The sequence below is a fragment of the Miniopterus natalensis genome, chromosome 20, assembly GCF_054644295.1.
Source record: "Miniopterus natalensis isolate mMinNat1 chromosome 20, mMinNat1.hap1, whole genome shotgun sequence".
Lineage (NCBI taxonomy): Eukaryota > Metazoa > Chordata > Mammalia > Chiroptera > Miniopteridae > Miniopterus > Miniopterus natalensis.
The window spans coordinates 25,024,884-25,045,756 of record NC_142100.1 but is presented as its reverse complement, the minus strand read 5'-3'; the positions used below and the strand labels follow the sequence as shown (position 1 = coordinate 25,045,756).

The 20,873-nt window shown below is 41.1% G+C and overlaps 1 protein-coding gene across 1 annotated transcript in view; it reads left to right on the top strand.

Moving 5' to 3' along the window:
• Positions 1-913: 913 nt before the first annotated feature.
• Positions 914-20,873, top strand: part of ATP2A2 (ATPase sarcoplasmic/endoplasmic reticulum Ca2+ transporting 2) — a 36,870-nt gene continuing 16,910 nt past the window's right edge. Inside the window, exons 1-5 of the mRNA XM_087828391.1 lie at positions 914-1,031; positions 1,785-1,802; positions 1,894-1,976; positions 8,606-8,710; positions 10,204-10,342. Coding sequence (XP_087684517.1) covers positions 914-1,031; positions 1,785-1,802; positions 1,894-1,976; positions 8,606-8,710; positions 10,204-10,342 — 463 coding nt within the window. The remainder of the gene's footprint in view (positions 1,032-1,784; positions 1,803-1,893; positions 1,977-8,605; positions 8,711-10,203; positions 10,343-20,873) is intronic.

Genomic DNA, 20,873 nt, shown 5'->3' with positions numbered 1-20,873 from the left:
GGCAAGCGGCTCCCTCGGGGAAGCGAGTGCAGGGAGCCCTCCGTGAGCCCCTCGCACCCCGGGACCATAGTTCTTTGGATGGATGGGGATCGATAGGCGCACAAGCGCCGGACAGATGGGGCCCGAGCTCGCCCTGCGCCAGACAGCGGGCCGCAGGGCGCACGGCGGCCTCGATCCGGGTTCCTGGGGGCGGTGCGCGAGGGGCGGGGCCTGCGTGGCAGCGTGGGCGCGAGTCGCGCAGGAGGGAGGGGGCGGGGCCGCGCCTCCCGCGCCGCGCTGGGCCCTCTCGGCCAATGAGCGGCGTCCACATGCCGCGGCGGCGGCGAGAGGGGAGGCAGCGGCGGATAAATGCTATTAGAGCAGCCGCCGCGGAGCCGTCCCCGACGCCACCTCCTTCTCCGCCGCCGCAGTTTCCTCCGCCGCTGTCGGGGGTGCGGGGCTGAGGGAACCGCGCGAGCGCGCTGCGCACCACCCGCTGGGCCCGCTGCCCTCGATCGGTGCCGCTGTCAGCGGACGGCCAGGCGCCCCCTCCTCCGGCCCGGGCGGGGCCGCGAATCACCTCAGGCGCGCGGGGAGGGGGCTCGGGGGCCGCGGCCTGCGCCCCGGACGGGCTGTTGAGGGCGAAAGGAGGCCCTCTCTTCGGAGGAGGAGAGGGAGGGTCGGGAGCCCCCCGCCGCCCAGCGGAGCCCGAGGTGGGCGCCGGCGAGGCCGGGCCGCGAGAGGGGCGGTTGTCCGCGGGAGGGGTGCGGGGTGATTCAGCGCCCCGCGAGGCGGAAGCGGCCGGAGGAGGAGGAGGGGGAGACGCCAGTCCGCGCCGGGGCGCCCGGGGTGGCACGAGCCCGCGGTCCGAGTGCGAGGCGGAGGCGAGGAGGCCGCGGGGACGGGAGGCGAGGCCGGCCGGGCCCCCGCAGCCATGGAGAACGCGCACACAAAGACGGTGGAGGAGGTGCTGGGTCACTTCGGCGTCAACGAGAGCACGGGGCTGAGCCTGGAGCAGGTCAAGAAGCTCAAGGAGAGATGGGGCTCCAACGGTAGGTGGCCGGCGCCGGGGCTGCACGGGCCCCGCGAGGCCGGGCGCGGGCCCCGCGAGCCAGGGAAAATGGCTGACCGGGCCCCACCTCGTGGGTCTCGGCTCCGCGCCCGCCGAGGGCTGCAGGCGGCCGGCCGAGCCCGCGCGCGCGGGCCCCGCGGGAGAGGGGCTGCCGGCGGGGGGCGCGGGGGCGCGGGGGCCGCGGCTCCTCCTCCGCCCCCTGGCCGCTCGAGCCCTTGACCTTCCCCGCGCGCGGCGGGATCCGAGGCTTGTCAGCCGCCGCGGCCGCGGGCCCCGGTGGAGGGAAGGACGAGCCCTCCTGCAGCTGGGCTGAGCCCCGCGAGACATTTTCTCGTCCCCGGCCGGCGGGGAGGCGGCGGCGGCGTTGAGAACGCCGCCCGCGGTCGGCCTCGCACTGCCCCGACTGGCACATCTGGCAGAAGGGATGACCTCGCCGAAAAGACTCCCGGTCTCAGGATCCCGGTCTAGGTGGCGAGGAGATTTTTAACGCTCTGGGGGTAGAGACAGACCTAAGGCCATTGGTTGCAACGAGTACGGCGTATTTCCTCGGGGTACCATTTTAGTGTGGTTTCCATTAAAAAATGGTCGAATGTGCAGATATCCAGTTACGTCTTTCCAAAACAGGGATAATTTTTAGCAATTTTTTTTAGGAAGACAGAACGCTAAAATGTTTTTTGTTTTTTTTTTTACTCCCCTCTTGACACGTTGCCTGGCGAATTTCTCCGTTCTGCAGAGTTACCGGCTGAAGAAGGTAAGTAACCTTAAAATGTTCTCCCCCCCCCCCTTCTCCTTGGTGCTGATGTTAAGATGACATTTGCAGCAAATATGTTTGCTTTTAACAGGAAAAACCTTGCTGGAACTTGTGATTGAGCAGTTTGAAGACTTACTAGTTAGAATTTTATTGCTGGCCGCATGTATATCTTTTGTAAGTATAAAGCAATTTATTTTCTCTCCAAAGAGTTGAGAATGTTCCATAGATGAAAATCCAGGAAATAAATGATGTCTGTTGGGTGAGGACATTATATTTGGAGGTTTAAGCAGTATCTCTATGAGTTGTTTTTTTTTAACCTAGGTATTTTAAAATTACAAACAAAACACTGGAAGCCATTTGTGAACAAAATAAATGGATGCCTGACATTTGTAGTGCAGTTAGAAATTATTCTCAAGTGTGGCAGGGTCTTACAAGTTCTTGTGATTTATCAGTTTTTAATATTGAAAAGTTCTTTATTGGAAGGCCTTTTCTGTTTTGGGTTCATCCATTGTGTAAGGTCATACCGAGATGATGATGGGCTCTTTATAGTCTGTAAATAGAACTTACAAAAGGAATATTCCAGTTGCTCTCCTGTCCTGGTAATGGCAAGGTGACAGTTGTTTCTGACAGTGACAAGAATGATGACGGCAGTGATGGCACCGCTGTTGACCAAATTTGGTCACTGACCTTTAGGGTGGCATATTTATCTAAATTGGACCCTTGTCTTGAGTGACTCCTGGGTTAAGAGAACAAGGTTCAGTACAGTTGGTTCTAGATCTTAAAAGAAAAATAGAACCCTAGCGGTTTTTCTTGTTCTGTACGTGCTCACCCGCTGGAGTCCTGTACGGTTGCTAAGAAACTGGTGAAATGCAGAAGACTTAGAGCAGAAGAAAGGATGGGGGCTGGCTAGGATATTTCTACATTATTAACATCTTTTTCTGTTGAGTATTAATTTTTTACTGTATTTTTTTCTTGAGCAGTAGACTTCTTGGTAGTTTTCCTAAAAATGGTCATGAATAGGACACAGATGTTCTTGATCCTAACAGCATGAGATGCCTTTTGTTCTTAACTTACGGTATTTTATGCTTATGAAAACTGTGATGGGAAATGAAATTCACCCAGCATAGCACTCTTTTCAGTCTTCGAAAAATTGACACAGCTTCAGGCTTTATTTTTGTATGTTTATATGTATGTGAACCCCAGGGATCTGCCTTAGTGCTTATGACAACCATACCATAGCGGGCTGTTTTGAAAACTAAATTAAGGAAGTAGCGGATATTAATTTAGGTGAAGGGAAAAACTTGGAAAGAGGTGAACTTTGTTTTGGAGTAATTCTGTACACAAATTTTGCCATTGGGACTTTAATATATATTATGCCGCATTAGCTAAGTGATGTGTAGCCATTAATCAGCCCTCTTTTCGATGGTTTTCCCTGAGTAAAATTAAGAGTGATATGTCAAACCATTCAACATCCTGAGTTAATAATCCATATCTCTTACATATCCATTCTTAATTTAACCCTTCAACTTCCCCCCAATAGCTGCTGTTTTAACCAATTAAGAGATATTAATTAAGATCTGCTTAACTAGTTTCAGTATATTGTCATGGAGCAAAAATTATAATTTGGGCGAGTGTAATATTTATATGTAAGCTGGCTACATAATTCTGAAATAGTCTTAGCTTTGTTAATTAAAATACTGGGTTTCAATAAGGTCATCAGGGACTTCTTAGAAGTTAATCAACTGATTTATACAAGCTAGAGCTAAAATGAACTTATATTAAGTATTCTATGTATGTAACTTAAGGCGCTGTTGTAACATCAGTGGCATTATTTCCAATAAGCAAGCTAATTGACAATTTGGGTTATATGGGTATCTTGAGTGGCCAGTTTGTGTGACTGTATTAACATTTTTAATTAATGATGTGTGTGATATTTACTTTGAAGTAAGTAGTTTATAGTTTCTAGGCATTTTCAAGTGGGTTTTAAAATAAGTGCTTTAATTTTTGTAAGGCAGGATGTTGGGTTTTTGTAGCTTTATTTTGAAATTGAGATTTGAGTTACCTTTGGGTAACTACTTGGAGTTATTGCTCAGGAAATGAACTACGTTACATTTTTATTTTATTGGTTGCTATGTAGAAAAGTAATATGTGTCTAGGAAGTATTGTTACTTAATTTGCTTTGTTTGATTAAGAGATTGCAGATATAGCCCAGCTGGTTTGGCTCAGTGGTTAGAGCCTCAGCCCGAGGACTGAAGGGTCCTGGGCTCGATTCCGGCCAAGGGCACGTTCCCTGGTTGCAGGCTTGATCCCTGGTCCTGATCATAGGCATGCAGGAGGCAACCAATCGATCTCTCATAGATACATCTTTCCCCTCTTCCACTCTCTGAAACGCAATTGGAAAAAATACCCTCAGAGGAGGATTAAAGAAAGAAAGAAAGAAATTGCATGTTTGCTACCCTGGCTGGTTTGCCTCGGTGGTTAGAGCGTCAGTCCACACAGGGAAGGGTCTTGAGTTAGATTCCCTGTCAGGGGCCTGTACCTGGGTTGCAGATTCAGTCCCCACCAGGTCAGGACGCTTTTGGGAGGTGACCAATTGATGTGTCTTTCTCACATTGGTCTTTCTCTTTCTCTCTCGTCTCTCTCTCTGACTCGCTCTCTCTTTCTCCCCCCTTCCCCCCTTCCCCCCTTCCCCCCTTCCCTTCTACCCTTCTACTCTCTCAAAATCAATGGAGAAAATATCCTCGGGGGAGGATTAGCAAAGAAAAAAACCCCATAAAAACCTGTTTGGTGATTTTCTTCAGGTGTGGTTGGCACTCCTGCTACCTTTTTACTTGACCTTTTCATTCCCCATTTCTTTATCTTTCAAAAGAGCACTGTAGTTCTCAGTTTATTCCTATTTAATAGGAAAAACTGGTAGAATATCCATGTTCTTTTGGAGAAGCAAATATAGAGGTCTATATATATGATAATCATCAGGTTCTGATCAAGTTAAAAAGAAATATTATGCTTTAGTGATTTATTTCAAATATCAAACTAGGTAGTAAACTGTTAACCATAGTTAATATTTTGCTGTGGCAGAAAGTAGGAAACTATTAATGTTTTACACTTGTGACCTGTAGGGATAGTATAATTAAATTATAATATTGAAAGTAGTTTATTTTAAAGGTCACTTAGATTGGAAGTAAGTGATACATCTCCCATTGCATATGAAATAACATTAAAAATTCCATAATTTAAAATTTTTTTATTTATTGATTTGAGAGAGAGAAACATCGACTTGTTACACTGATTTATGTACTCATTGGTTGATTCTTATATGTGCCCTGACTGAGGGATCGAACCTGCAGCCTTGGTGTATTGGGATGATGCTCTAACCGCCTGAGCTTGACCAGCCAGGGCCAAAATTTCTTAATTTTAACATTCAGGACCGTCTATCCTTTTATTTTGTCTTTCTATCCTTCATCACCAACTTTTCCATTCATATAACGCATCATATGGTTGCTTACCTGCAATTCTCCTTTCCTCTTTCGCCGTTTCGTTAGGTATTTATTTAACACTTGGTATATGGCACGGACATTGGGGATGTAGTATCAGACAAAATAGACATATTCTTACCTGGAGCTGACATTCTAGTGGAGACAGATAACAAACAAGTAAAATATATAATAACCTTTCGGACATTGATAGTGCTGTGAAGAAAAATTAAGTGGGGGTGGGGGGAGCAGTAGAATAACGAAGTAATGAAGAGGGGAGTACAGTTTTCAAATAGGGTGGTCAGGAGAGGCCTCTAAGAAGGTGACATTTGAGAAAAGACCCGAAGGAGGGGAGCGTGAGGGCCATGTTTGTCTCATCTGAATCATAGAGTCCTCTATGGTAACACAATTTGCATAAGTTTCACTACCCCCACCCCCATTTCCCCACCTCAGCTGCTTAGATAAACCCTAAAATGCTAGTAGAACTTTCTTAGACCAAGGCACTTCTCAGCTTTTCACTTACATTTGAATAATTGTGTTTTCTACCTACTGGACCCTTTAAAGGGATTCTTAATTCCTTTTAGAGCCTTGATTATTGGTTTTGCTATATCTAATATGTATTTGGGTGAGTTCGTTGGTAGCGTTTTCAAAATATGTGAGCTCTGTATACTGTGGTTTTCTCAGAATAGTATATTTAAGAAGTGTTTGATATTGTATTATGTAGTGATTTGAAAATTTTTTTTGTTTACAGTTTCTTATTTTAAAAAAGATAAAATGGGCAGTTACTGATTGGTTTAACTAACTTATTTAGAGCCTTTCTTTAAAATATGGTTTAAAAGGTGAATGTGTGTGTGTAGTAAGAGTCTTACACCTTAGAGGTTCCATGAGGTTTTGTTTATGCATTTGGGTGTCTATTTAATAAATACATAGTGAGCATCAGCTGAGTCTAAGAGACTCTCAAGGCCCCTGGGGAGGCAACAGTGAACAGAACGCCATACAAACAGATAGTCTTTTTTGTTCAACCTATTCTCAGTAAAGACTTTTTTAAACATTTCCCCCTTCCTCCTGTATAAACATATTTTGTATAACTTCTGGTAAATCCTAATTGTGAGCTAGCTCTACTATTATGCTAATAAGGCATCTTGCAATTCAGTAATAATGTGTCACTCATCCAATTTCTCTCCTTTTCTCTACCCTTTTCCTCATCTTTTGTCAGCACCACTTACACAAGAGAGATTTTCTTTTTAGTAGAACAAAACCATGGAGGATTGCACAATGTAATTTGAACATGATTGACTGGATTGGTTCTTACCAGTTATTGAAATATGGTTGATCTTCATTTTGGGCTGTTGCATTTAATTCTTTGGGTTATTTGTTGTTTTAAAATAGACATTTTTAAGTGTTCAGGAAATTGTTGGTTCTTAGTTTTTAATAGGTTCGACACATCCTTCAACCCTAGAGATTTGCCCATTAGTTTCTTATTAAACAGTAATAAGTATATCTGTAAACTTTTAAATAACTATGAATTCCTGTGTTTCTTACACATAAATATTTAAAGTCATATAGTGGAAGGAAAGACTACTGCATTGTACAGATTAAGATTATTATATTATTGATGAACACCACTGGGCAAGGGAACTACACATTTCTTGAAAAGGAGAGGTCTGCTCTGATAGTTCTGTCACTGCTTGCTTAGTCTTTTCCCTTTGCTCCAGCTGGTAGGGGATATTGCTCTAAGTTTGTTCCTCAGGCCTAGCTGCCAAGAGGGAAATTCATATCTGCGTTAACAAGGTGTGAAGCTTATCTTACGGTTGCTAATGCTCACTGACCTTTTGGAAAGGTCCTGGTTACTCTTCAAGTTGAGCAATTTTTCTCCCCCAAGTAATTAAGCTTCTTATTTCTGGTGTACTGTCCTTGGCAAATGTTTGGAAGGCTAGTATCAAGGCAGCTGTGATCTTGCATCTATCAAAATTATAACTTCCTAGAGAAGATTTCATTTTGGCATTAGGCCTGGCTTTAACACCAGGAATGCCCTGTTGAAAGCTTGCAGCAACATTATATCCATTCTGGTTTTCTGCCTGCCCTGGTCCACTAGCTGTCAGTGGTGAGTGGCATTTATCAGGACCTGGTCCTGGTGTCTTTTGTTTTTTTCCTGCTCAAATTGATAATTCTTGTTAATTCACTGTTACCCTCTTTTACTTGTCAGTATTCATGTTGAACCTTGCCTCAGTCATCCTGGTCATTTGCTATTTGTGTGAAAACTCACTTTATAGTATCCACTAAGTACACAGTTAGATGGCTTCATTATTGCCATAAATGATATCCGACAATATTAAAAGTATCAAAAACGATGCTTTTATTGTTTACTAAATAGGTCTTTTAAAGAAAAGGTTTTATTGTGAAACATGCAAACATTTTAAGCAATGTTAAAAAACAAAGGCACATCTTAGCTTCCAGATTGAGTCATTAGATAATATTTAACATCCTTTCTGAATTGGCAGTTTTTCACAGAAATAGGTGTTAAAATTTTAATATTAAGATTCATTGTGTTGGATCCTCTCTTACCTCCTTAGGATTGCTCAGTTATGAAGTATACCATGGCTCTTTTGTAGCTTCTAAACCTTAATAAAGTTATGATTGTGTGAGCTAGAAGTTTATTCTCTGCTCATTTTTTGGGCAGTGTTCTGTGTCCTGTTAGAATATTTTTAGACTTATGTCATTTCTGAAATGCTGTGCTGCTGTACCAGATGTCATATGGAGGATAGCCTTCAAAATATATTCCTGATTATGGGACAACCTTTCAGTAATTCTGAGACAACCTTCAGTAATACCAGTGAAAATTTCAGAGCTGCATTAATAGTTTACATACTCTAAAAATTTGAGTCGGTGATCAAGTCATTTTTATTTTGGATTTCTGCCACAGGGTGTTATTTGATATGAATATTACCCAAATCAAAGTTGTTAATTGTTGCCTTTTACTTCAACAAAATTAAGAGTTTGTTTTCTTTTTGCTGAATATATACATATAAAATGAATGGGATTTATTTCCCCAAAAGTATTTTATTTGGACTTTAAAACAGAATCACATGAAAAAATGAATTAGTTCTTAAGGGTATTGTTAAGTTGTATAGTTTCAGTGTTCAAGAATTATTTTAAACAAGACATAAGCTGGTCTTTGGGGTCATTACATTTCACCACTACTGGTTTCTAGGGATGGTAAGAAAAGAGATTTTGTGGGTCGTGATTCCTTTAGTACCTGCCACTTTTGTTATAAAGTGGCGCTAAACCTAAAACATTACAATTCTAATACCCATGCCTTTTCTCTTTTAGGTTCTGGCTTGGTTTGAAGAAGGTGAAGAAACAATTACAGCCTTTGTAGAGCCCTTTGTCATTTTACTTATATTAGTAGCCAATGCAATTGTGGGTGTGTGGCAGGTAAGCACAAAATTCTGCACTGCTGAATTTTAGTAATTTCTGTGGCTTAAACTCTTAATCTTTCTCTTAATTTGTTTTTTTTCTGATGTGTTGACTAAAAACAACTTCTGGAATGTCTACATGTGTTTTTTCTTTTGTCCATTAGTTTATTTAATGGCAAAATATTAGATCTCTCGTGTATATATACTTTGCTCATGCACATATGAATTGCTCGTCCTTCATGATAGCATGGAGTTAAGAACAGTGGATGAGAGAAGCTACTTAAGGAAAACCAGAAAATTTGAGACCCAAGTCTGTCTGTCCAAATAAAGGTTAAATTGAAGAACTTTAAATTGGAGGGCCAGCCCTAGTCGTTTTGGCTCAGTGGTTAGAGCATCGACCAGTGGACTGAAGGGTCTTGGGTTCAGTTCTGGACAAGGGCATGTACCTGGGTTGCAGGCTCGATCCCCGGCCCCAGTTGGGGCGTGTGCGGGAGGCAGCCAATCGATGTGTTTCTCTCACACTGATGTTTCTCTCTCTCCCCCCCCCACTTTCTCTGACGAGCAATGGAAAAAATATCCTCGGGTGAGGGTTTAAAAAAAATTTAATTGGAGGGAGAAATGTGAGAGAAATGAAAAGAATCCTCTCCTCACCTGGGCATGCACTTTGTAGGCTTGCTTTGTAACTTCTAACTGCTTATTTTTTAAAAGGAGATAAGACAAATTTTGGCACACAAGGTTTTCTTTCTTTTTCCCCCACGCCCTTAAAGGAACTTCCCGGTAGCTTTTTTTGCCCAAACATGACTCATTTTGATTCTACATCTTTCATCTTGAAATTAGGAAAGAAAAACTGTCTAAGTCTTGATATGTTCATGTATAATATGGTAAATGTGGTATGCGACTGGCAGTGCTGTGCTGAGATCCCTGCCATTTATTGGCCTTTACCACTGGAGAGAGTTTTCTTAGAATTTGTGAGACATAGCAATTTTCTTAATTCATCAATCGTGGCATTTACTGTGTGCCAAAGCACAGTCTAAGCATTCTATATATAGCTTGTAAATCCTCATAACCCTTAAAGTAGGTACTATAAGTGTCCTGGTTTTGTAGGCAGTGAACCTGTGTGTTGTGTGAATTACCCACAATCGTAGCTGTTAAGTCTGGATTGAACCTAGGCAAGTCAGACCCCAACCCATCACCTTTCATGTGAGACAGGGTTGATCTAGGTGGCAGAGGTGTGTGTGGCTAGAGGTGAGACCTGCATTTCTGTGCGCTTAGGGGCAGCAGGCTCATTTTCCGCCTTATGATTTTATTCTCTTACCCTTCTTAGGGGGCTTAGTTTTTTCATTTTTAACACAAACTCGTAAGGGCCTAGCGTTTGTCACCTTAAATGTGAATTGTTTACAACTGTCATTAATGTACTTCTCTTGTGTCTCTTAGGTTAGATTAGAACTCTAAAATTTGATTCCTTGGGCTAGAAATACTTGCAGTGATAGGCATGTGTTTTCTCTTTTACAGGAAAGAAATGCTGAAAATGCAATCGAGGCCCTTAAGGAGTATGAGCCTGAAATGGGCAAAGTGTATCGACAGGACAGAAAGAGTGTACAGCGGATTAAAGCTAAAGACATAGTTCCTGGTGATATTGTAGAAATTGCTGGTGAGTTTGTCATTTTTGTTTTACTCTGGATTGTATATCCAAATGCATTCTTTTTTCAGGGTTCATAATTAAGTGTTTTAAAAATTATGCTCATGTATATGTATCGGTTTTAGTGCCATCAAACAAATAAGGCTTTGTATAAGCTTTCAAAGTATTTTGGTACCTCCCTTCATGTTACTGATATTTTTTAAACAAAGCGTTTTTAATTGTTTGTACTTATTACTACTTTTGGTACATTGCAGTACACTAGCCTTAGCGAGATGATGTACTTAATTTTGATTTGGCAATTAGTTATGCAGTCTGTTAGAATGCTAGTAAATGGCTTTGTAGTTTTTTGTTTCTTGGCATAAATGTTAAGTCATACTTGCAACTGTCAAACTGAGTTGATAGTTAAGGGTAGTATCATGAATCTAAAAGCTGTGGTTAAAAGTACTTCTCCATTGCACTGAGCCAGGTGTCTTAGCCTGGGTTCTCTAGGTGAGCTTCAGAGAGTTCATGAATGCACTGCACAGCCAGAGCCCTCCACAGACCACCAACTGCCTGTTTCCTCATGGTCTTGGTCAGTGCCATTCCTCAGGTGGCCCACAACACCCTTGGAACTCAAGGACAGTTGAGTCTTTTTGTTGGAGAGTCATTACATTGGATTGTTCAAATCATCGTGGTTTTCACACCCTGTAGAGCTTAGAATACTTGTTACTTGGTTTCTATTTGTGAATTGTCTCATAGTAACACTTTTACACTGATGGGGAAGGTGTGCTTTGTGCTTATTGTCTGTCTTACTTTAATAAAGAATTCAACGAGCTGCATCTGTTGGCCTGTGCTGTACAGTTTCGCCTCTAAAAGGAAGTTGTCACAGATATTTTCTCATCCATAATTTTTGTCTTTCTTGTTCCAGAAAAGGAACAGTGTTGCCTGTAGACCATCATGTTGGTTAAGTAGGGCTGCAGAATGTGTGTCAGTGAACAAGTTGTAGGCTCAATGCCCCTTTACTCCAGAGTACTTCAGTGTTTATTATTATTTTTTAAATATGTTTTTATAAGTTGATTCTTAGAGAGAGAGGAAGGGAGAGGGAGAGAGAGAGAGAAACACCAATGTGAGAGAGAAACATTAATTGGCTGCCTCCTGCACTCGCCCGCAAGCTGGACATGTGCCCTGACCGGGAAGCGAAACGGACCTTTCGGTGCATGGGACCGTGCTCAACCAAGCCACGCTGGCCAAGGCTTGAGTGTTTGTTTTATAAAATTGAGGGCATTCTCTTAATATGACTCCAATACAAGTATCAAAATCAGGAAATTGATAAAATACTGTTATCTAATCTACAGACCTTATTCAGATTTTACCATTTGTCACAATGGATTTCATAGAAAAAATATGAGTTGAGGAATTCTGGCAGTAATGTAGAAAGGAGGTCGGAATGACCCTGGCCGGGTAGCTCGGTTGGAGCGTCTTCCCAGTGGGCCATGGTTGTGGGTTCAGTGTTTGGTCAGGGCCCATACAAGGAACAACCAGATGAGTGAGTGCATGGATGGGGTGGAGTGGGAGTTTCTCTCTCTCCTCTTCCCCTCTCTCTTAAAAAATAAAATCAAGTAAAAAAGAAGAAAGGAAAAGAAAATAGGTTGGAATGGGGAAGCTGGAGATGGGCTATTTTGATAGCCTAGGCAAGAGGTAATGAGGGCGAGATAATGAGTGCAACCGCATTGAGAGTGGGACGATTTTGAGTTATGAGCAGTAGTTCTTGTGCAGGAGGGCACATCAGAATCCTCTGGGGCACTCTCTAAAAGTTTTTACCAGTCTCAACCCTCTCAAATTAAGCATATTTTAAGAATTTTTATGCTAGATAGGGGATTTCAGTGTATTGAGTCTGTTTGAAAACTTAGAGAAATTACCCCCAAGCATCTATCTTTGGTTTGCATCAGTAGACAGCAGTGGTCGACAACGTCAGAGGAAACTGTGGCCTTGATCCTCAAGGCACCTTCCCTTTTGAAGACATAAACAAGGCCAGCTTCTGTTCAGCGGTGGTGGTTCAGATTTTTTCTTCCCTCTGAGTCCTGGTCCTCTTTCTTCCCCTTCTCGGTAGGTCACTCTAACCGCCTAGCTAACTGAGGAACGACAGAGTCATCTCGATTCTTTTCTCTTATTCTCTGTCTCTAAGGCCAGTTGATTCTGTCTCCAAAACACACCCAAATCTGTGAACTTCTGTTTCCTCAGTTCCACCATCACCTCACACTGACACTGCCATTGTGTTCTAACCTGACTTTGGCTTTTTTGGTTTTCATTCGGTTCTCCATGCAGCAGCCAGAATGGTTTTCTAAAGGTCACGTTATTTATTCACCTGCTAAAGCTTTCAATGGCTTCCTAGTGCACCTGAAATATAAAATTCTTTCTTTTACCTAAAAGACTGTGCATTGTGTAGCTCCTGCTTATGTCTATGATTTCATCTTAATGCCACTCCCTGTGCTCTAGCCATACATGCCTCTCTATTCAGTTTTCAGTTCCAGCAGACTTTTCTGGCCTTTTTGGGCAGGTTAGGCAAATTTTATATAATATATTAATGTGCCCAGTGCACAGATCTCTTAGTGGTAAAGCCTGATTATAACCCTGATCTGCCTGACTTCTGTTGCCCACTGTGAAAATCCATTTCTTGTGCATAGCATTCTGTATATTGTACTTAATAGTTTAGGAAGGACAAAAATGATTGACCCATACCATGCGTGACCTAAGATATCCAGTCTTCTGGAGTTTGCCTTATTATATTTGTTTATATTATGGTAAAATACTCACAGTAAAAACTACCATTTTAACCATGTTTAAGTGCATCAGTTCCATGGCATTAAATACATTCACATCACTGTGTAACCATCACCACCACTCATCTCCAGAACTTTCTCGTCTTCCCAAACTACAGCTCCGTCCCTGTTACAGTGATTTTCCTTAACCCACTTCCTTCAGCTTCCAACAGCCACTCCCTTTCTTTTAATATTCAAAAAACAGTGAGTTTAATATTAAAAGATGAGTTTATATCTCTCATCTGAGGTCAATATATTTACTACAGATAGCAACTATTCTAAGCAGTACATACAAACCCGTTCTGAGAAGTACAAATTGGCAGTTACAAAGTAGTCATAGGGATGTAAAGCACAGCAACCACTTAGCCACACCTGCCAGGGCTATTGTGAACTATTTTGAAGATGAAAGTAAGTTTGGAGCTGCTATTTTGATACTTCCAGAAATAGACCTTTTTGTGGTAATTTTTGGATGTAAGGATCATCTGCTCAGTTCAGGTAATGTTAAGCTCGCTTTTTGCAAGCTTTAGGAAGACATCTGATAAGATGGTTCTGGGTTCCGCTGCACTTTCTGAAGGCTAGATTGGACTCGGTGGTGTTTTGAGGGGGAGATACAGGGAGTTACGGAAATTAAATTTTAGATGTTGCTATACCAGCTAATAACCTTTCCAAAGAGACATTGTGTAAGCATGCACAGCAGATGCTTAGGTAAACCTTAGAAGTGTGTAGAAGCCAAATAAAATTGACTTGACAAGTAAAAATATGGAGAGAGTACCCCCCATTTCGTCTTCTGGAGCCACAGTAATTTTGTATTATCTTAATGCCAGGAAAATATTTCTCTGGATGGATGAAAACCACGGTAGTAAAATCAGGTGTCATTTTTTGAGAAATGAACATAAGTGTTTTTAAGCTTTCTGTATTACCTGCTAATATTATCAAAGTAAATCAAGTTTATGATGTCATAAAAGTCTTAAATTTAGAATTTTGGAGGTTTCAGTATATGCCCTGGGGGTAGGAGATTATTTATTGACTTCTCAAGGCCACTGTTTTCAGGATAGTTTAAAACAAACTTCATGTATCTTGGTAACCCAGAGTTGATGAATAGCACAAGTACATAAATATCCTCAGATGATTTCTGTCCTGTTGTATACTCTGGAGCAAATCATATTTTAAGATTACGTACGTGATAGGAATGGCACAGTCTTAACATAAATTGAATTTGCTTTAGCTTCTAAAGAAATTGGTTTTATATTTCACAAAATGAAGAGTAAATGTTTAGCAATAGTACCAGCAATTTCAGAATTTATTCAGTAAAAAAAAAGACTAATTCTATAACTATTTAAGGGAAGAAAAATGTTTTTGAAAAGTCCACTTGCAGTAATGATACTTAGCATCTCTAAAGTGGCATTTCTGAGCTGTTGGAGAACAGGAAGGATGGAGCTGTGAAATAGGAAGGTGACTGGTTCCTGTGAGAACCTGAATTACTCTCCCAACTCTGCACGGTGCTGGACAGAGGAAACTAACCTACAGAATGCGGTAATTGGAGCTTTCTGGCTCTATGTAATGTTTGGTTCAGATTATGTGGCCGTATCATTTGTGGATTTCTTTTGCTTTTAGGAAAAAAGGATTGGTGCATCCTAACTATCCAGTCAGCAGACACTTAATCCATACCTTCCAAGCTCACTAACACAGATATCAGAGACGTGCTGTAGAGCAGAGGGATTGGCAAACCTTTTTGTTTGTTTTTTGTCTTTTTGTACAGGGTCCCAGTCTCTCTAGAAAAATTTTTTTTTTTTAAAAAGCCTTCAAAAATGTAAAAAATCATTCTTGGCTCAAGGGCTGTTTTAAAACAAACAAACAAAAACAGGCCTTCAGATTTGGCCAGCTACTTAGAGCACTGTTTCTCTAACTTCATGTGAGTGGGGGGATTTGTTAAAATGTAAATTTTGATTCTATAAGTCTGGAGTGGGGTCTGAATATCTGAATTTGTACCAAGCTCCCAGGTGGACCCCATTTTGAAAAGCAAAGCTCTATAGCTGTAGTTTTTAATTACTCCTAAATCACAGTTCCTTTGAGAATTAATGAGGTTATAGATGCCAGGACATTCAAAATCTTAAATGCAATTTTATGGGTTTCATTGCCTTTCTTCCCAGGATTCTGTTTGGTTTTTAAAAATGAAACATACCATATGACCTAGCAATTCCACTTCCGAGTATATATCCAAAAGAAACAAAATCACTGTTCTGAAGAAATAATGTTCTTTGCAGCATTATTTGCAGTATCCAAGACATGATAACATCCTAAGTGCCTGTCAGTGAATGAATGGATAAAGAATATGGTGTGTGGCCCAGCCGGGTGTGGCTCAGCAGTTGAGCGTCAACCTAGGATCCAGGAGATCGAGGTTCGATTCCTGGTCAGGGCACATGCCCGGGTTGCGGGCTCGATCCCCAGTAGGGGGTGTGCAAGAGGCAGGCGGTCAGTGACTCATTGATGTTTCTCTCTCCTTCTCCCTTCCTCTCTGTGAAATCAATAAAGATATATTTAAAAAAAAATAAAAAAATAAAATGACACACATTGATCTGAGAAGTAGAAGCAAAGGTGTATGGCCAAAGAAAGTGGTGAGCATGGAGTTGTTTCACAGTGAGGATAGAACAGGGCTCCTTAGAGATGTAGATCTGCACCATCTGTATCTAAATGACAGAAGTCATTGTTTTAGTCATTCCTGTAAGTTATATCTCTCTTTTACTAAGAGATGTAAGTTCTTAGGAACTTGTATATAAGCAGAAGAGCCAATGGTCTAAAACAGAAATCGGTGTGGATATAGTAGAAGGTCTGAGTTTTGAGGCCTTTGTTCAACACTGTTGGGGTAGCTAAGACATGAAGAACCGCGAGGAACTCGGGAAGGTCTCCCCAACCACCAGATCATGATAGACCAGTTGACTCTGAATCCTGACCTGAGTTTCATGCAGCTGGCATTTCCTAATTTCCTATAATCCCCTCCTCCCTTCTCCCCATTACTCAGTGGTAGCTATAGTACCAGTTAAGTGCCAACTTTTCCATCCTTGCCACTGTGGTTGAAATTTTGGAAAAATCAGAAGAAACCACATTGTATATATAGGGAACACATTTCCTTAGTGTTATAAAACCACCAAGATACCAGATTTGACTAAAAATGTAAAACAACTTTTATTTTGAAGATAATAAAGGAATTTTGAAGATAAAGTGCTTGGTATTACTGGTGCTCCAGAAAAGTACAGGATTGAAAATATGGGGACACGGCAAGGATAGAAATTTGATGGAAGTATACATTTGTAGGAAAATTCCACTCCTATGAATCTATCCTCCAGAAGTGATCCAAATGCCCAGAGATGGAAAAATTAGAAACACCTAGATGGCCATGAAAATGGTGACTGATTTAGTCTGTAGATGACTATGAAACACTGACCTTGAGCAAGTTCATTTTCTGTGCCTCATTCTCCGCTGTGTAAACTGGGAATGCAGATAATCACGCCTTTAGAGTTTGGAGGTGAGGAGTGACCTGTAAAGCCCTTGCAGCAGTGTTTGGTGTAGAATGAACATGCTCTGGATTTTAGTGGGTATTGTTCCTATGCAGCCATTTAAAAGAATGAGACAGGTAAGTATACACTGATGGAGAAGGGTCTTTACATTAGTATATACTGTGGTTTTTATTTCAGTGATGTTTTAAGTGTTATCCATAGAGAAAGGTCTGGAAGATACATACTCTTAACAGTTTGATGTACGTTTGTTGGGTGGGGGGAGTGATGGATGGGTTGGTGAGCATGCCAGATGATGTGTCCTCTAACCTTGCTTAGTTATGGGTTGCCTTCACAGCATCTAGTGAGTGGTTTACATCTCTAGTAATTGGAAACTTGCCTGCTTAGTACTAGCTATGCCATTTTTAGTCATTTTTATTATAAAATATCCCATATAAGGAGCTTAAATATGCTTGTCTGTTTTATACATTCGTTTTTTGTTTGGGAGCCACTTAGAAGTCTGATTCCTCTTCCTATGATGGCTTGTTGAAGGTAAATTCATCACCCTTTATTTCCAAGTTAGTCTTAGCTCTTTCAGTTTTTCATGTAATTATTTGCAAACCCTTTACTATTTTGATGGCTTTCTTTGGTGCCCAGACTTGAATGCAGTTATGTAAAGGAGTCTGGTTGATATTCTGGGCACCTTTCTCCTGCTCTTACAGCTTAAGGGTACTTCTTTGGCAGCCTTAATTGCCTGTCCAGCTAAAACCCAAGCTCTTTCTCCCTACACCTCTGGTCCTCTACTAGCACATACGGGTTTTTTGGTGTTTAGTCTAAATATAGAATGTAACCAACAATCACTAGTAAACCTCATTCAGCTCAACTGAGTCTGAAATCTCTTTGGCTCCTGATTTTTTTTAGGGTTCCTAGCTTTGTGACATTCTTCAACTTGATCATTAGCATAAGTCTCTGCTGCTTGTTTATTTAAAGAAATAATGTTTGCAAGTATGTACTTCTTTCATTGACAGATATTTTATTGGGCATCCACTGTTGTGAAAGCACAGTGCCGGGGGGCTAGGAAGTCAGTGGTGACTGAGTAGCTCTTCCTTCGTGGGGAAGACATCAGACACGCAGTGTGATGAGAGTTTGGAAAGGAAAGGACAGCTCTCTGAAGGCACAGCATAAGGAATACCGACCTAACCTTGAAATTCGTGGACAGCTTTTCTGTTTGGAGGAGAAGAGGGTATGTGAAAGCTCAGAAAGAACTCGGAGGAGCTGAAGGCCATTGTGCTTGGAGCTTGGAGAGGAAGGGAGAGTGGTAAGAAGTAAGCAGCAGTTGAGTCATGAAGGGTGTTATAAACCATGGTTAAGATACTAAACTTTAGCCAGGCATGGTGGCATGTGCCTGTAGGCCCAGCTACTGGGGGTGCTGAGGCAGGGACGTGTGAGCCCCAGGAGTTCTGGGTTGTAGTGCGCTATGGCCATTGGGTGTCCACACTAAGTTCAGCATCAGTATGGCAACCTCTCAGGGACCACCAGGTTGCCTAAGGAGGGGAGAACCTGCCCAGTTCAGAAAAGGAACAGGTCAAGATACTAAACTTTATTTCAAGTCTAGTAAGAAGAAGTTATTGAAGGATTTTAAACAAGATTATGATAGATATCACATTACGTTTTTAAAAGATGAGTCTTATCATAGATAATAACTCCCCAGCCCTCACAAAAAACCCAGAGTGGGAGCAAACTTAGTATACTATGGCAATTTATAATGTTCCTTCTCTGCTCATGCTGAGGCCTGGAAATAGTTTTAAGTAGGGCTTCTCAAGTGAAGGATTTCATTCACTGTGCCTGTCTGCAAAAGTTATGACTCAAATTGGAAACATAGTGAAAATGTTTGAGTCATAGTTAAATGTTTAAGTAATTTAGGTTAATTCTATTATGGCTTGCTTTTCCTGGGAACCATTTAAACTCAAAAACAATAGTGGTATTTTCAAGGTAAGTTCTAATTTTATATAGTTTTCTTTTAGAAAAGATTTGAATAACTTTGGTGGAATTTGTCACAATAAATTAGGTTTTTTGTTTGCTGGTTTGTTACATAAAGCCAATTTATAAAAAGCCCTTTTTTACTGATTTTAACCATCAGTATTTATTTTTGACATAGTTGTAAACAGTGTTTAAGTATCATGGCTTATAACCACTCCTTCCTAGATTTTAAGGTAAAGAAAGCTTGTGTTCAGTTCTAAAATGTGGCAAAGTAATAACTTCCTTTAACTTTTACTTGCATTCTTGGTAACCTAGCATAAAGCATACATTGAAGATTTTGTCCAAACTGGAAATCTCTATTGTGATACCAGGTTAAAGCTCTAAGGATTTATGGAGCCAAGAGCTGAATTTGAAAAGTGTCAAATGTTAAATGGAAGGTTTATAACAGAATTTATTATTTTATTACACTGCTGAACTCAAGAGACAGAGAAGAAAAGTTTCAGAGGAAAAAATTGCAGAACATCTCCTTGGCAAGAATAAGAATTTTCCACTACCACTTGCCCTAAGGACATTGACATGCCCCATCAGGGAAATAGCACTGGATGTAATCATCAGGACAGCACTGCCTACTCCTCACGCACAAAACCCTGTCTGAAATTCACAGAAGCCTGAACACAAAGGAAAATTATGTCTTAGTTTGAAAAGTATTCGCTGAATCTTTACTTTCATGGATCTTTTGCTTCCTTTAGAGAACCTGCTCCCTGATAGATTTAAACCTAAATTGACTCTTAAAAAAACTAGAGTCGCAAAGCAAGTTAAAAGAAGTCTTTCGTTAATTGAGGTTTCCTTAGGCAAGACTCCTTTTACTCTTACCTTTAGTTTCCTGTCTGAAATGAGGGACATGGGTTGGTCAAGATTATGTGGGGGTCTTTCTAGCTAAGAGAATACTAGAATATGACAGGTTTTTATGACCAGTTTGGATTTATGTTTACCTGTCTGCAAAGAGATCAGTTTCTAATGGAATGAGAAGTGTAAATAAAACTGTAAAGTAGTACATTTTCCAAGTGTTGGGGGACTTTGGGTCTTCTTGTCCTAGAGGTGGAATGTTTGGTGCATGAAAAACAGCACATAGTAAAGGTTGTTTTAAACAAGCCTCACAGGATCTGTGACCCCGGTTATGCTTGGTTTTGTTTTCTTGTATTAATTTTTTAGTATGTTTGGAAAACTTTTTTAAGATGTGGATCCTTGGACCTTACCACAGAATGCATTGAACCAGACTCTTGACGAGCAGGTCCCGAGGTTCTGTAGTTTATAAAAGGCCCCCAGGTTATCTTTCCTTTGATTCTTAAATATTTAATTGCCTCCCAATTAGAATGGCTGGTGTAGCATGGAAGGTTGAGAAGAACTTGAGGTCAGTTTTTAAGGGCTTCCCAAGTCATTTGTTTCACCAGCATTTGACATTTGGGGTATTCCTGAATATTTGGCCAACAATTAAATGTATATCAGTATAATTTCTGTACAGCAAAGAGACAGCCTTCATGCTATTAAAATGGTCCTTCAGGGGGAAAGTAGCTGGTTTCTTTATAATTCCAGTATAATTTTTAATGCTACATCTATATAGTGTTGATTCCATCTTAAGCTAATAGCTAATATTTTGACTGCGTTAACGAAAAAAGAAACTTAACCTTGGGACTTATTGCCTTAAAAATACATTTTCCATCCATTTCAGATTCTCTGAGCTTCCACTGAAACACAGCAAAGTAAATAGTGAGACACTACATTTGGGTCCTGTTGTAGTTTATCCTTAGTTTGAATATTAGATTTGTTGGCCTTAAATGTGGCAGGTATGTGAGAGTAAGAGCTAAGGCTTATATATGAGATTGTTTACAGAGAAAAGGGATTAAACTTTCAGTAGCAAATGAAACGTACTGCTTTCGATTGCTGGTGCGTGCTTAGCTGTTACAGTGCAGAAGTGTGATGAAGCTTACTGACTGAGGACCTCTGTGCCACCTCTGAGAGGAGAGAGGAGTGTTCTGCTCCTGTAGGATGGTGACATAAATTGCCACAGGCATCAAAGGAACATTTTCAAGTAAATTTCCCATTTAGGGTCATATGCTTGTCATTGAACTTGTGGTTTTTTTCATGTTCAGGGTCATGCGGGATAAAATTAATTACAACCACCAGAAATAATACAGTAAAAAATATTTTATGTTGGTTTAAAATTTCCATCCTGATGGGGCATTTCAGCTGTTGAAGGTCACTCAAGTTTAGGAT